The sequence below is a fragment of the Trachypithecus francoisi genome, unplaced genomic scaffold, assembly GCF_009764315.1.
Source record: "Trachypithecus francoisi isolate TF-2019V2 unplaced genomic scaffold, Tfra_2.0 Lachesis_group0, whole genome shotgun sequence".
NCBI classification, from domain to species: Eukaryota; Metazoa; Chordata; class Mammalia; order Primates; family Cercopithecidae; genus Trachypithecus; species Trachypithecus francoisi.
In genome coordinates, this window is record NW_022681453.1 from 131,519,603 (window position 1) to 131,532,246 (window position 12,644).

The 12,644-nt window shown below is 53.3% G+C and overlaps 2 protein-coding genes across 2 annotated transcripts; one reads left to right on the forward strand and one right to left on the reverse strand.

Annotated features, from left to right (window-relative positions):
* The first annotated feature begins 49 nt into the window (after positions 1-49).
* Positions 50-9,628, forward strand: EEF1AKMT4 (EEF1A lysine methyltransferase 4). The gene is made up of 3 exons (XM_033211896.1): positions 50-338; positions 8,353-8,636; positions 9,163-9,628. Exons 1-3 carry the CDS (start codon positions 143-145, stop codon positions 9,448-9,450), a joined length of 768 nt encoding a protein of 255 aa, XP_033067787.1. The 5' UTR covers positions 50-142; the 3' UTR covers positions 9,451-9,628.
* Positions 9,629-10,078: 450 nt separating this feature from the next.
* Positions 10,079-12,412, reverse strand: CAMK2N2 (calcium/calmodulin dependent protein kinase II inhibitor 2). Its single transcript, XM_033211897.1, has 2 exons — positions 11,986-12,412; positions 10,079-11,089 (listed from the first exon to the last, which is right to left on the reverse strand). Exons 1-2 carry the CDS (start codon positions 12,152-12,154, stop codon positions 11,019-11,021), a joined length of 240 nt encoding a protein of 79 aa, XP_033067788.1. The 5' UTR covers positions 12,155-12,412; the 3' UTR covers positions 10,079-11,018.
* Positions 12,413-12,644: the final 232 nt, after the last annotated feature.

Here is a 12,644-nt window from a genome sequence, read left to right on the forward strand (position 1 = left end):
CTTAGTAAAGGACGGAAGTTCCACGTGTTTGTGTTGAGCAACTGCAGATGGTGGGCGGAGACACCAGGGCCCAGCCTTCTGCATCCTGCCTTCCGTATTGGCTGAAGGGCCGGCGGCTCTGGCGGTCTCCACGGTTGAGAGCATGGCTTCTCCAGGGGCCGGTAGAGCGCCGCCGGAGTTACCGGAGCGGAACTGCGGGTACCGCGAAGTCCAGTACTGGGATCAGCGCTACCAAGGCGCAGCCGATTCTGCCCCCTACGATTGGTTCGGGGACTTCTCCTCCTTCCGTGCCCTCCTAGAGCCGGAGCTGCGGCCCGAGGACCGTATCCTTGTGTTAGGTGGGTAATCCTGGCGCGGCCCCGCCAGGTAGAGCTGGCAGGACCGGCGCCGCGCGGGCTTGGCCCGGTCCGCTTTCCTCCCGCCTGTCTACCCTCTTGGAGGACGCCTGAGTTGGGACGCGAGATCCAGCTCCTTCAGAGTCCCGGCTGTATTTAGTCAAGGCAAACAGGAGTAAGAGATTGTCGGTCCCGGGGCCCTCGGGAGGAAGACAGCCTCTCAGGGTTTGAGCGTGGGGGGTACTCAAGAAGACCTTGTCCGGACCCTCGGGAGGCAGACAGCCTTGGGGACCGAATTGCTCAGAGGACCTAGTTCAAGTCCTAGCGCTAATTGACTTGTGTAACTTAAGTCATGAACCCGTTCTGAGCTTTAGATTCAGTTCTAGAAATGGGACTGCGAGTTCACATCGGAGGCGGCACGCACAGGCACCTCGAGAATAATGCCCAGCGCTTTTCTTTTTGCCCCAGGGCACTGGGAGCCAGAGTCCCCTAGAGAGAGTCGTATCTGAAACTTGGTCCTATGCCTTAGAGAGTGAGAACAGCACCCTCTAAGGGTGGAGGGGAGATTGCCGCCCAGGGTGTTGCGATTCCCCAAAGGGAAGACGTGCTGGAGGAAAGGTAGGGCTCTGGGGTGTTCCGCTGTCCTCTTGAGGTTCTCTCCTACTGTCAACCTTGGAGGCGCTAGTAAAGTTTGAATGAGCAACAGGTTTTCTTCCAATTGTCGTTTTTACTTTGCTCTTTGTAAAAGCCTTTTTGTATGTTTAAGTGACATCTTTAATAAATAAAAGATATATGTAATATAGTACATATGTAAGGTATGTAAGGTATAAATAACAAATCTAATGTGTGTGTCTATTCCACTCAGTTTGAGAAATAGAACATTACTAGGGATAGAAAAAAAGTATAATTTAGTGGTTAAGAACTTGACTGGGCGCGGTGGCTCACGCCAGTAATCCCAGCACTTTGGGAGGCCGAGGCCGGCGGATCACCTGAGGTCGGGAGTTCGAGATCAGTCTGACCAACATAGAGAAATCCCATCTCTACTAAAAATACAACAAATTAGTTGGGTGTGGTGGCGCATGCCTGTAATCCCAGCTACTCGGGAGGCTAAGGCAGGAGAATCGCTTAACCCCGGGAGGTGGAGGTTGTGGTGAGCCAAGATCGTGCCATTGTACTCCAGCCTGGGCAAGAAGAGCAAAACTCCATCTCAAAAACAAAATAAAACAAAACAAAAAAAGGACCTGGACTGTGGGCTGGGCTCATGGTTCACGCTCCTAATCCCAGCACTTTGGGAGGCCAAGGTGGAAGGATCACTTGAGTGCAGGAGCTCAAGACCAGCCTGGGCAACATAGTGAGATCCCATCTCTACAAAAAATTTAGGCCAGAGTGGTGGCTTATGCTTGTAATCACAACACTTTGGGAGACCAAGGCGGGTGGATCATTTGAGGTCAGGAGTTCAAGACTAGCCTGGCCAACATGGTGAAACCCTGTCTCTACTAAAAATACAAAAATCAGCCAGGTGTGGTGGCACGGGCCTGTAATCCCAGGTACTTGGAAGGCTGAGGCAGGAGAATTGCTTGAGCCCAGGAGGTGAAGGTTGCGGTGAGCCAAGATTGCACCACTCCACTCCAGCCTGGGCAACAGAGTGAGACCCTGTCTCAAAAAAAAAAAAAAAAAAATTAAAAATTAGCTGGGCTTGGTGGCCTGTGCCTATAGTCCCAGCTACTCAAGAGGCTGAGGCAGGAGGATCATTTGAGCCAGGAGATCCAGGCTGCAGTGAACTGTGATGGCTCCACTGGGCTCCAGCCTAGGTGACAGAATGAGACCCTGTCTCAAAACAAAGCAAAACAAAAAACAAACAAAAAACCATCTTGGACTCTAGAGGCAGTGAATGATGTTTGAATCTTGGCTCAGCTTATACTGGCTGTGTAATCCTGGATAAAATACTTGAATTTCTGTGCTTCCATTTTCTCAACCTTAAAAACATAAGCATATTTATTAATTGGGCTTTAAGATGATTAAATGAGCATGAAGTATACCTGAAACAATGCCTGGCAAAATGAAAAGTATATTCAAGGTTCTCTGTGTGGTCCTCCTAAAACCCCTTCTCCCCACAAGTAAACACTTTCTTGAATCTGTGATTTTAAACCATTGCACTTATTGATCGATTTACCATGGATCTATGTTTTCTCAAGCTTTAGTGTGTATCAAAATTGCCTGGAGAGCTAGACTGCACTGTGAGATTCTAATTCCAGGGATGGTCTAATGTGGGTCTCAGGAATCTGTATGTTCAACAAGCTTCACAGCAGATTCTTATGCTGGTGATTGGCAGAGTAACACTGCCTTAAAATCTACTTGACTGGTTTTTCACCAAACTGATGCTTTAAAAAAAATCTGCTTGACTGGGAACTATTGTTTTCTGGATAGGAAGGGCAAAAAGTCTAAAAACTAAAAGGGGAATTTCTAGAATCGCCAAGATGTAAGAACAGGACCCACAACTTGGGGAATACTCTACATTACATTCCACCTCAACAAACTTAAGTTGAATGCCTGATAAGAGCCAGAGAACGTGCTGGGCCCTTTCTAACTTACTTAATCCTTATGACAATCCCTAAAGGCAAGTCAAAAGTATTAAGAGACTTACTCCAGGTTAGGGGTCTGTAAACTTTTTTTGAAAATGGCCAAACAAGTAAATAATTTAGGCTTTGCAGGCTACACAGTCTCTTTTACAATGACTCGGTTCTGCTGTTGTAGTGGAGAAGCAGCCACAGATAATACAAAAGTGAATGAAGGCCGGGCGGGATGGCTCACGCCTGTAATTCCACCACTTGGGGAGGCTGAGGCGGGTGGATCACCTGGGTCAGGAGTTCCAGAGCAGTCTGCCCACCATGGTGAAACCCTGTCTCTACTAAAAATATAAAAATCAGCTGGGTATGGTGGCAGGCACCCGTATTCCCAGCTACTGCGGAGGCTGAGGCAAGAGAATTGCTTGAACCAGGGAGTTGGAGGTTGCAGTGAGCTGAGATTGTGCCACTGCACTCCAGCCTGGGTGACAGATTGAAACTCCATCTCAAAAAAAAAAAAAAAAAAGTGAATGAGAATAGCCATGTATCAATATAACTTGACAAAAACAGGTGGGAAGCTACATTTGGCAATCCCTGCCACTCACTGTCTTAGATTGAGTTCCCCAGAAGCAAATCCTGAGATGAGGATTCATGTCCAAGTTACTTGTTAGGAATATGCTCCCAGGAGAATTGGTAAGCGCTAGAGGGAACAGGGAAAGGAAAGAAGCGAAGTTTCTCTGAAGGTTGTTTCAGGCTGAAGAGTCACAGATGTACACCATTAGAAGCAAACACACACCAAAACCTAGGGATATAAAAATTAAAATGGGTAAAAAGACCCCAGGGCATCTAGTCAGAACACTGACAGTGTCCACTACTGTCATGCAGCAAGTGAGTGGTGAAGTAAGTGTGCTTTGTGACACCACACAGATGGGTGTAGGGAGGCACTTAGAACTCTTAAAACTGGTAAAATGACTACATTGTGAATTATAGCCTTATGGTTATATTGACATAGCTAACAATGGGATGTCACAACTGAAGGTGAGTGGGCCTCTTGAAAACTGGGAGGCAGTTGAACACAGTGGTTTCAGAGCTCTGGCTCCAGAGCAATAGAGACCTGTGTCCAAATTCTGGCTCTTCCACTGACTGTGTGACCTTGAGAAAGTTTCTTACCACTTTCCTCAATTTTCCCATGCAGAAAATGGGAATGGTAATAATACTATCTTTTTTTTTTTTTTTTTTGGACAGAGTCTCGTTCTGTTGCCCAGACTGGAGTGCAGTGGTGCAATCTTGGCTTACTGCAACCTCCACTCCTGGGTTCAAGCGATTCTCCTGCCTCAGTCTCTCGAGTAGCTGGGATTACAGATGCCCACCACCACGCCTGGCTAATTTTTGTAATTTTAGTAGATGGGGTTTCACCATGTTGGTCAGGCTGGTCTGCAACTTCTGACCTCAAGTGATCTACCCGCCTTGGCCTCCCAAAGTGGTGGGATTACAGGCATGAGCCACCGTGCCCAGCCAATAGTATCCTTTATATGGCTCTACTGTGAAAGTAAACTGAAATAATTCTTATAAATGTTTAACATAGTACCTGGTGTTCCATGACTGTTAGCTATTATTATTTTTATTGAAAATGGGAATCAGAGAAGCAGTTTATCCAGGACTCTTCAGAGAACAGAGTACCCTGTTGGAGGACTCGTGTGTCTGGTCCCTATGGCTAAAATATCCTCATAGCAAATGAATATATATGAATGGCTGGCCCCACTTGGCTGTTATTGTGCTTCTCTGATTTGCTGTGCTTGCTTGACTTCATGCTCTGTAGGAATCTTCTTCTTATTTTTTTAGAGACGGGGTATTGCTCTGTCCCCAGGCTGGAGTGCAGTTGTGTGATCTTGGCCCACTGCAGCCTCTTGAACTCCTATGCTTAAGCGATCCTTTGGAATCTTTTGATCATAATCAAAAATTAATTTGGAAGCGGCCAGGCGCGGTGGCTCACGCCTGTAATCTCAGCACTTTGAGAGACCGAGGCGGGCAGATCACGAGGTCAGGAGATGGAGACCATCCTGGGTAACACGGTGAAACCCCGTCTCTACTACAAAAAATACAAAAGAAATTAGCCAAGCACCTGTAGCCCCAGCTAACCGGGTGGCTGAGGCAGGAGAATGGAGTGAACCCGGGTGGCGGAGCTTGCAGTGAGCCGAGATCGGGCCACTGGACTCCATCCTGGGCGACAGAGTGAGATTCCGTCTTAAAAAAAAAAAAAAAATTAATTAATTTGGAATCAATTTGACTTCCAATTTAGATTTCCTATAAAGAGAAAAGGGACTGGCCAGAGGATTCAACTCCAGTCTCCATGATGGCTATTTTTCTTGTTATAAGTTAGTAAATTGGCATTCTGGCTTATATTTCAGTCTCTTGGTGTTGAGTTAGGATCCACACAGCTCTGGGCCCTCATGTGATGTATTCTTGGATATGGATCAATTCTCCAAGGCTCTACTTCCCTCAGGCCCCACTTTGGAAGGCAGTGGCTTTCCCAAGCCCCTTCTTACTTGCTGGCCCCAAATCTCTGAGTCAACAGAATCAAAAGTCATTGCTTGTAAGCATGACTGCCCCAGTGGCCAGCTTTTGTTCCCCCTTCACCTTTGGTAAAGTTCTCTTGGAAGATGCCATCCTGTGCTAAGGAGAACAAAGGAAGGAAATCTGGATTTGTCCACAGTTTGGCAGAGCTCTACAGGTATATGAGGTCAGGTTTGAGGGCAATGAAGGGATTGTGGCTCAGCAAACCCAGTGGGATTTCAACCTGCAACTAAGTCGGGTTCTGCCACCCTTACCCCCATCCCATGTGCTGTATCTACCAGGGCTTTTTGTGGCTTCAACTTTGGGAAGCACGTGTTGGGTTCTCCTAGGCAAGATAGTTTTCCTTGAGCCCCAGGGCTTGAAGAGGAACATGGGAAGGGGCAGCAGGGGAGCAGCCAGTTGCTTCTGGGTATGTTGTCCGGGTGCCAAACCCTGATAGATTAGGGCTATTCCAACTGCTGATCCTGTGATCCTCTTAGGGAGGCAAGTGGGGATTAAAGGAAACCTAATCCCAAGAGCTGATGATCCCCAGCCTGGGGCTGTCAAGAACTGTCACTCAGCCCCATTCTCAAGCTGGGACTGGCCATAGGAAGGCCTGGAAGAGGCCACTGGATCTTCTAAGGAAGTCATGCCCTTTGGACTATAGATCCACATCCACTCCTCTCACCTCTATCCCTTCTCCATCCTGACCCTACCCACTTTGGGACTGCTTTCCAGGCACTTCCTACCAGAGTGTTGGGAAGTTGTCAAGACTGTTTTTCAAGACTTTGCTTGGTTGTCAGCTCCCTGGAAACTCTTGGCTGGCTCGCCTGAGGTGGGGTCCAGACCCTCCTGTGTGCTCTCACAGCCTGTCCCTATTGAAACACTCATCATGTTTTGCAGCAACTGTCTGATTACATATTTGTTCCTCCTACTGGAGCAGGAGCTCCTTAGGACAGGGACTTTTATTCGTTGGCAGAGCCTAATATGTAGTGCTCAATACATATGTTAAGAATTGCAGCAAGGTGCGGTGGCTCATGCCTATAATTCCAGCACTTTGGGAGGTCGAGGCAGGTGGATCACCTGAAGTCAGGACCAGCCTGACCAACGTGGTGAAACACTGTCTCTACTGAAAATACAAAATTAGCTGGGCGTGGTGGTGCGTGCCTGTAATCCCAGCAACTCAGGAGGTTGAGGCAAGAGAATTGCTTGAACCCGGGATGCAGAGAGCCAAGATTGCACCACTGCGCTCCAGCCTGGGCAACAAGAGTGAAACTCCCTCTCAAAAAACAAAACAAAACAAACAAACAAACAATAACAACAAAAAAAATTGCAAGGAAGTAATTGGCTCCACTGTGTGTCCCCAGCTAGTTTCCCCTTCACTTGTTTTTTTTTTTTTTTTTTTTTTTTTTTTTTTGAGACGGAGTCTCGCGCTGTCACCCAGGCTGGAGTGCTGTGGCCGGATCTCAGCTCACTGCAAGCTCCGCCTCCCGGGTTCACGCCATTCTCCTGCCTCAGCCTCCCGAGTAGCTGGGACTACAGGCGCCGCCACCTCGCCCGGCTAGTTTTTTGTAGTTTTTAGTAGAGACGGGGTTTCACTGTGTTAGTCAGGATGGTCTCGATCTCCTGACCTCGTGATCCGCCCGTCTCGGCCTCCCAAAGTGCTAGGATTACAGGCTTGAGCCACCACGCCCGGCCTCCCCTTCACTTGTTAATTCTGTTTTGGAAAACAAAGTAGAATAACCCCTAACATGAATCCTTCCCAGGGTTGATACCTTCTAAGGTTTTCTAAGAGGCTGGGGATTAGGATAATGCTAACTTATATCATTATTATGCTACCAATGATGTTGCAGTTAATGATACCAGTATTATCCCCATTTTGAATTTGAGGAAACTGAGGCTCAAAGAGTTGAATGATTTGCCGTGGCTGTGTGACTAGGAATATCAGAACCCTGATCTCTGAACTCCTAACTTTAGAGCTCCTTCAGCTACTCTACAGCTCTTAGTTCTTTTCTTTTCTTTTTTTTTGAGACGGAGTTTCGCTCTTGTCACCCAGGCTAGAGTGCAATGGCATGATTTTGGCTCACTGCAACCTCCGCCTCCTGGGTTCAAGCGATTCTCCTGCCTCAGCCTCCTCAGCTGGGATTACAGGCATGTGCCACCAAGCCTGGCTAATTTTGTATTTTTAGTAGAGATGGGGTTTCTCCATGTTGGTCAGGCTGGTCTTGAACTCCTGACCTCAGATGACCCGCCCTCCTCAGCCTCCCAAAGTGCTGGGATTATAGGCATGAGCCACCGCGCCTGGCCCCTAGTTCTTAGTTCTTAAGTTTAATGCATCACATCTTGCATATGGCCTAGGTATTATTATCTTCATTTTTCTGAATAGGATATCCAAGTTTTAGCCAGGCGTGATGGCACGCGCCTGTAATCCCAGCTCCTCGGAAGGCTGGGGCAGGAGAATCACTTGAACCCGGGAGGCGGAGGTTGCAGTGAGCCAAGATTGTGCCAGGCGTGATGGCACGCACCTGTAATCCCAGCTCCTCGGAAGGCTGGGGCAGGAGAATCACTTGAATCCGGGAGGCGGAGGTTGCAGTGAGCCAAGATTGTGCCTCTGTACTCCAGCCTGGGCGACATCTCAAAAAAAAAAAAAAAAAAAAATCCATGTTTCTAGTATTTAAACAACTTGTCCCAGCCCACACAGCTAGGAGTGAGAGAGCCAGGGTTTGCACCCAGGCCTGTGCGATTCCAAGGCTTGTGCTTTTTCTGCACTCTACCACCTCCTCTCAGTACTAGAGGGTTTGGACTGAGATGAAACGGGGCCAAGAGTGGATAGATATTCAGGGGGAGGTGAGAACCAAAACTAACGTAGCTCTTTCGCCACCCATCCCCTCCCACCCCAGGTTGCGGGAACAGTGCCCTGAGCTACGAGCTGTTCCTCGGAGGCTTCCCTGATGTGACCAGTGTGGACTACTCATCAGTGGTGGTGGCCGCCATGCAGGCTCGCTATGCCCATGTGCCGCAGCTGCGCTGGGAGACCATGGATGTGCGGAAGCTGGACTTCCCCAGTGCTTCTTTTGATGTGGTGCTCGAGAAGGGCACGCTGGATGCCCTACTATCTGGGGAACAAGATCCCTGGACCGTGTCCTCTGAAGGTGTCCATACTGTGGACCAGGTGTTGAGTGAGGTGAGGGAGCAACAAGAGAGAAAGGCAGATCAATAGGTGGGGCTGTGGGGTTGAGGTTTCATGGGACTGGAAGAAATCAGAAGCCAGAAGCATGTTTTGGAGCAAGTAGTGGGTTGCCCTCAGGAGTGTGGCTCTCTGAAGGAAGGGAAGGGTTAAGCGGGGTCGAGATTATAGAAGCGACTGGAATAGCCAGGCTCACAAAGGCTGATGTGTGGCTACCGGGTTGCCATAGGGATGTGGTAGCCAGGTTCCTGATGGGTGACAGAGACTGCCAAGGTGAGCAGTTATAGGAAAGTGGTGCCCCTATACCTGATATCACTCCTATACCCCTCCCTGAATAGAATATAGCCCTAATCCCAAGGAATGGCTGGGGCAGAGAAAGTGGCTCACTCTTTGCCATGGAAAGCCTGAGCTACAGATGTGGGCTGGTTCCTGAGGTTTGACTGGGAGGGCATCTGGAGCAGTACTGACCTTTGAGAACCTGAAGATCCACTTCTCACCAATGGCTTCTGTGTCTGCCTTGCAGGTGAGCCGCGTGCTGGTCCCTGGAGGCCGGTTCATCTCAATGACTTCCGCTGCCCCCCACTTTCGGACCAGACACTATGCCCAAGCCTGTTATGGCTGGTCCCTGAGGCATGCTACCTATGGTAGCGGTTTCCACTTCCATCTCTACCTCATGCACAAGGGCGGGGAGCTCAGTGTGGCCCAGCTGGCCCTGGGGGCCCAAATCCTCTCACCCCCCAGACCTCCCACCTCACCCTGCTTCCTTCAGGATTCAGATCATGAGGACTTCCTTAGTGCCATTCAGCTATGAGGCCAGAGCATGGTCCACCCTTCCTGCCATTCTGCCCTGGGCTCCTCAGGTAGTTGGAATTCCTGACTCAGGACTTGGGGTTGGGTCCAAGGTGCTTACATCCCAGGGGCCTCATGCCTAAGATAGAGGGTGGGAGCGAAACCACATGAACTAATACAGCCCATCTCCAACTAGATCCCAGATTTCTTGCTTCTTTCTTGGGTTCCTCAGTTCTCTCCTGGGTTCCCCAACGTCCTCTGCCACCACACCAAGCCAGCAGTGATGCATCCCCTGGGGCAAAGCTCAGCATAACCCCTCTGCACACCAGCCAGCCTGGAGACCTTTCTCCCTGGGGCCTGTTACTGATCCTCATCTAGCCTTGATTTTTCCACAGGAGACTGCAGACTTTGAACCTTGGTTGCTTTATGTTTCTCACCCCAGCTCCATCTCCAACACTGGTGACCAGTCCCACCTGGGTTGTATCTGTACCCAAGGAGGCCACATCATAATGATGTTCCCAGGCCAGGCTGGCCTGCCTGTCTTACTTGACAACCATCCCTCACCAGCAACATGCACCTGAGATTCCCAAGTACCTGCCCCCCCTCCCATTTTGGCCTGGCTCCTGAGACCTAAGCAGCGGCCACACACACACAGGGAGGTCTGTGTTTATTCACACACTCCTGGTACAGTGAGGATGGAGGAGCATTTACAAAGGGCACCCCTGGGTTGAGAACATCTCCGGGGCCACAGATGTCATCCAGAGGTGCAGAGCAGTCCCCAGTTGGGTTCCCAGGGGCAAGACGCAGGGGTCCAAGGTAAAATCGGATCTGGGCCCTTGGAAGGTGATACCTTGGGGAGAAGGGGTCTGCCAGAGAGCCTCCTGGGGTCAGGCCTGGGCAGACTGGCCATGTGGTTGGTAACCGTGTTGGGGGGCTTGTCTCACCCCAGCCTCAACACCCATCCTATCTGCCAGGCGCAGAAGAGCGTGGCCGAGACTGAGGGGAGGGCAGGAACCATGAGCAGAGCCAGTAAACAAAGAGTCGGATATAAAAATACAAATGTGCTGAGGAAGTCCCTTAGAAAGAGGCTGAGGCTGGGGTCACGCCAGACAGGGGTGGGGGTGAGGAACGGCCCGGAGGACTGGGCTCAGGTGGGTAGAAAGCTCATGCAAGTACGCAGCCAAACATCCCTGGCCGCTCGCGGTCCGACACCGGCGGCCGCCCGGTCTGCATACCAGACTGGCCGGAGGGGGGCGGGGCAGGGGAGCCGTGCGGGAGGGGGCGGGCAGGGGGCTGGGGGCCGCGGGTCTCCGTGTCCGTTCCGGTGTGCGGGGTGGGGCTGCGGCCCGAGGTTTTAAAGTGCATGAGCGCGGCTGCGGGTTCCGGGCGGGTCCGCGCCGCCGCTACCGCGGCCGCCGTGGTGCTGAAGCGGACAGCTCCGGAGTGCCTGGCGGCGGCGGCCGCACGGCCCTGCAGCCCCCGCCCGCGGGCGCCTGGGCCGGGGCGGTGGGCGCCGGCAGCCGCATCGCCGGCCCGCGCTCCTGGCCGCTGCGAGGCTGGGCCCGGAGCCCGCCGCCCGAGCCGGCACGTCTACACTCCGGACGGCGGCTTCTCCCCCATCCCCTTCAGCACGTCGTCTATCCGGTCATCCTCGATCACCACTGCGCAGGGAGAAAGCGCGTCAGCCGCGCGGCCTCGGGGGGCGGCGGCGAGAATGAGCCCCGCGTCCTAGCGTCCCGCGCAGCTACTGCCCGTGGCCCAGCGACGCCCCTCGGAACCCTGCGCTGCGGTGTCCTCCCCGTCCGAACTCTCCTGGAGACCCAACCCGCCGCCAAGCCTCGGTCCCACAGACCCCTTCCCCTCCCGATGGCGGAACGCCCCTCTTCCAAAGGCTCCAGCTATTCTTCCTCCCAGTGCGAGCCCTCCTGCCACCTGAGCCTTCCTCCCTCTGAGTTGATCAGAAACCTCTTGCTCATGGAATCCCCCTCTTCAACCCGAACTTCAACAGATCCCCCTCCTCAAATGGGGCTCAAACCGAGTATCCAGCTGGTCCAGCCCTCTCCTCAACCTGAGACCTCTCGCCGCTGGAACCCCTCTTCCGATCCTGGCACCAACAGAGCTCCCCTCCCCATGCAAACAACCAAGACAAGCGGACCCCCCCGCCTCCTCCCCTCTCTTGTTAGACGCCCCTCTCGACCCGAAGGTTCTTCGTATTGTCCACCGACTCAGTATTTGATCCCAAAGAATCAGCCCGTTACCCCGTGTTCCCACTTCCAAGCAGCCCCAAATGCCCCGACCGGCCCCTCCCCCTCGCCCGGGTGCCAGGGCTCTGCTTCCAGAGGTGGCGAGCATCGAATCCGGGGCACCGTGTTCCCGGGAGAATGGAAGAGGGGGACACACACTGCAGCGGGGACCCCCCCCTCCAGCCCGGGCCGGAGAGCGGCTGGTGCGCTGGTCTGCGGCAAGAGCTGCGGGCACTTGGCGGGGAACGGCAGCCGGGGGGCGCCCGGCAGAGGGTTTCTGGGTCAGGCGGCGACTCCGGGCCCGGGCCGCGTACCTCGCTTGGCTCGGCCGATCTGGCCCAGCTTGGGGGGTCGCTTGGCCTGGTTGCCCGCGAAGAAGGAGTTGGTGTCCTGCAGGCGGCAGCTGAAGGAGAGGTCGGAGCCCTCGGGGTCTGCGCCGAAGCGGCCCATCTTGTCTTCGCTGTAGGGCAGGATCTCGGACATGGCGGGCGCGGGGTGGGCGCGGGGCGGGAGTGGGACTGCGGCGGGGCGCGGGCGGCGGGCTTGCTGCCGGACCGGCCCTAGCTCAGCAGGGGAGCCGGCGGAAGGATGAAGTCATGCAGCATCCGGGGCTGAGGAGCCAAGCGGGGCCTCCTCCCCCGCGCCTCCGCCTCCCGGGCCGCTGGGCAGGCGGCGGCGGCGGCGGTGGCGGGGACCGGGCGGGGGCGGGGGGCGGGGGTGGCGGCGGCGGCGGCAAGAGCGGAATGACGATGAGCGCCCGACTGCGGCAGAGCACGGCGGGCGGGGCGCGGTAGAGGCGGGGCGGGCACTGGCCAGGGGAAAGAGGCGGGGCCGGGGGCAGGAGCGCGCCCAGCTACCCCGGGAGCCAAGGCAGCTGGAGTGGGAGGTTCCCGCACTGTGGCGGGGAATGGCCGGCACGTGGGTCTTGGGGAATAGTACCAGCCAACCCGGCCAGGACCTCGCGGGGAGAGGC

Excerpts from the sequence above, each read along its gene's own strand:
- CAMK2N2 (XM_033211897.1), bottom strand. The coding sequence starts at position 12,154 with ATGTCCGAGATCCTGCCCTACAGCGAAGACAAGATGGGCCGCTTCGGC. Across the intron at positions 11,090-11,985 it reads GATCGGCCGAGCCAAGCGAG|TGGTGATCGAGGATGACCGG; the intron begins GTACGCGGCCCG and ends CTCCCTGCGCAG.
- EEF1AKMT4 (XM_033211896.1), top strand. The coding sequence starts at position 143 with ATGGCTTCTCCAGGGGCCGGTAGAGCGCCGCCGGAGTTACCGGAGCGG. Across the intron at positions 339-8,352 it reads GGACCGTATCCTTGTGTTAG|GTTGCGGGAACAGTGCCCTG; the intron begins GTGGGTAATCCT and ends CTCCCACCCCAG. Across the intron at positions 8,637-9,162 it reads TGGACCAGGTGTTGAGTGAG|GTGAGCCGCGTGCTGGTCCC; the intron begins GTGAGGGAGCAA and ends TCTGCCTTGCAG.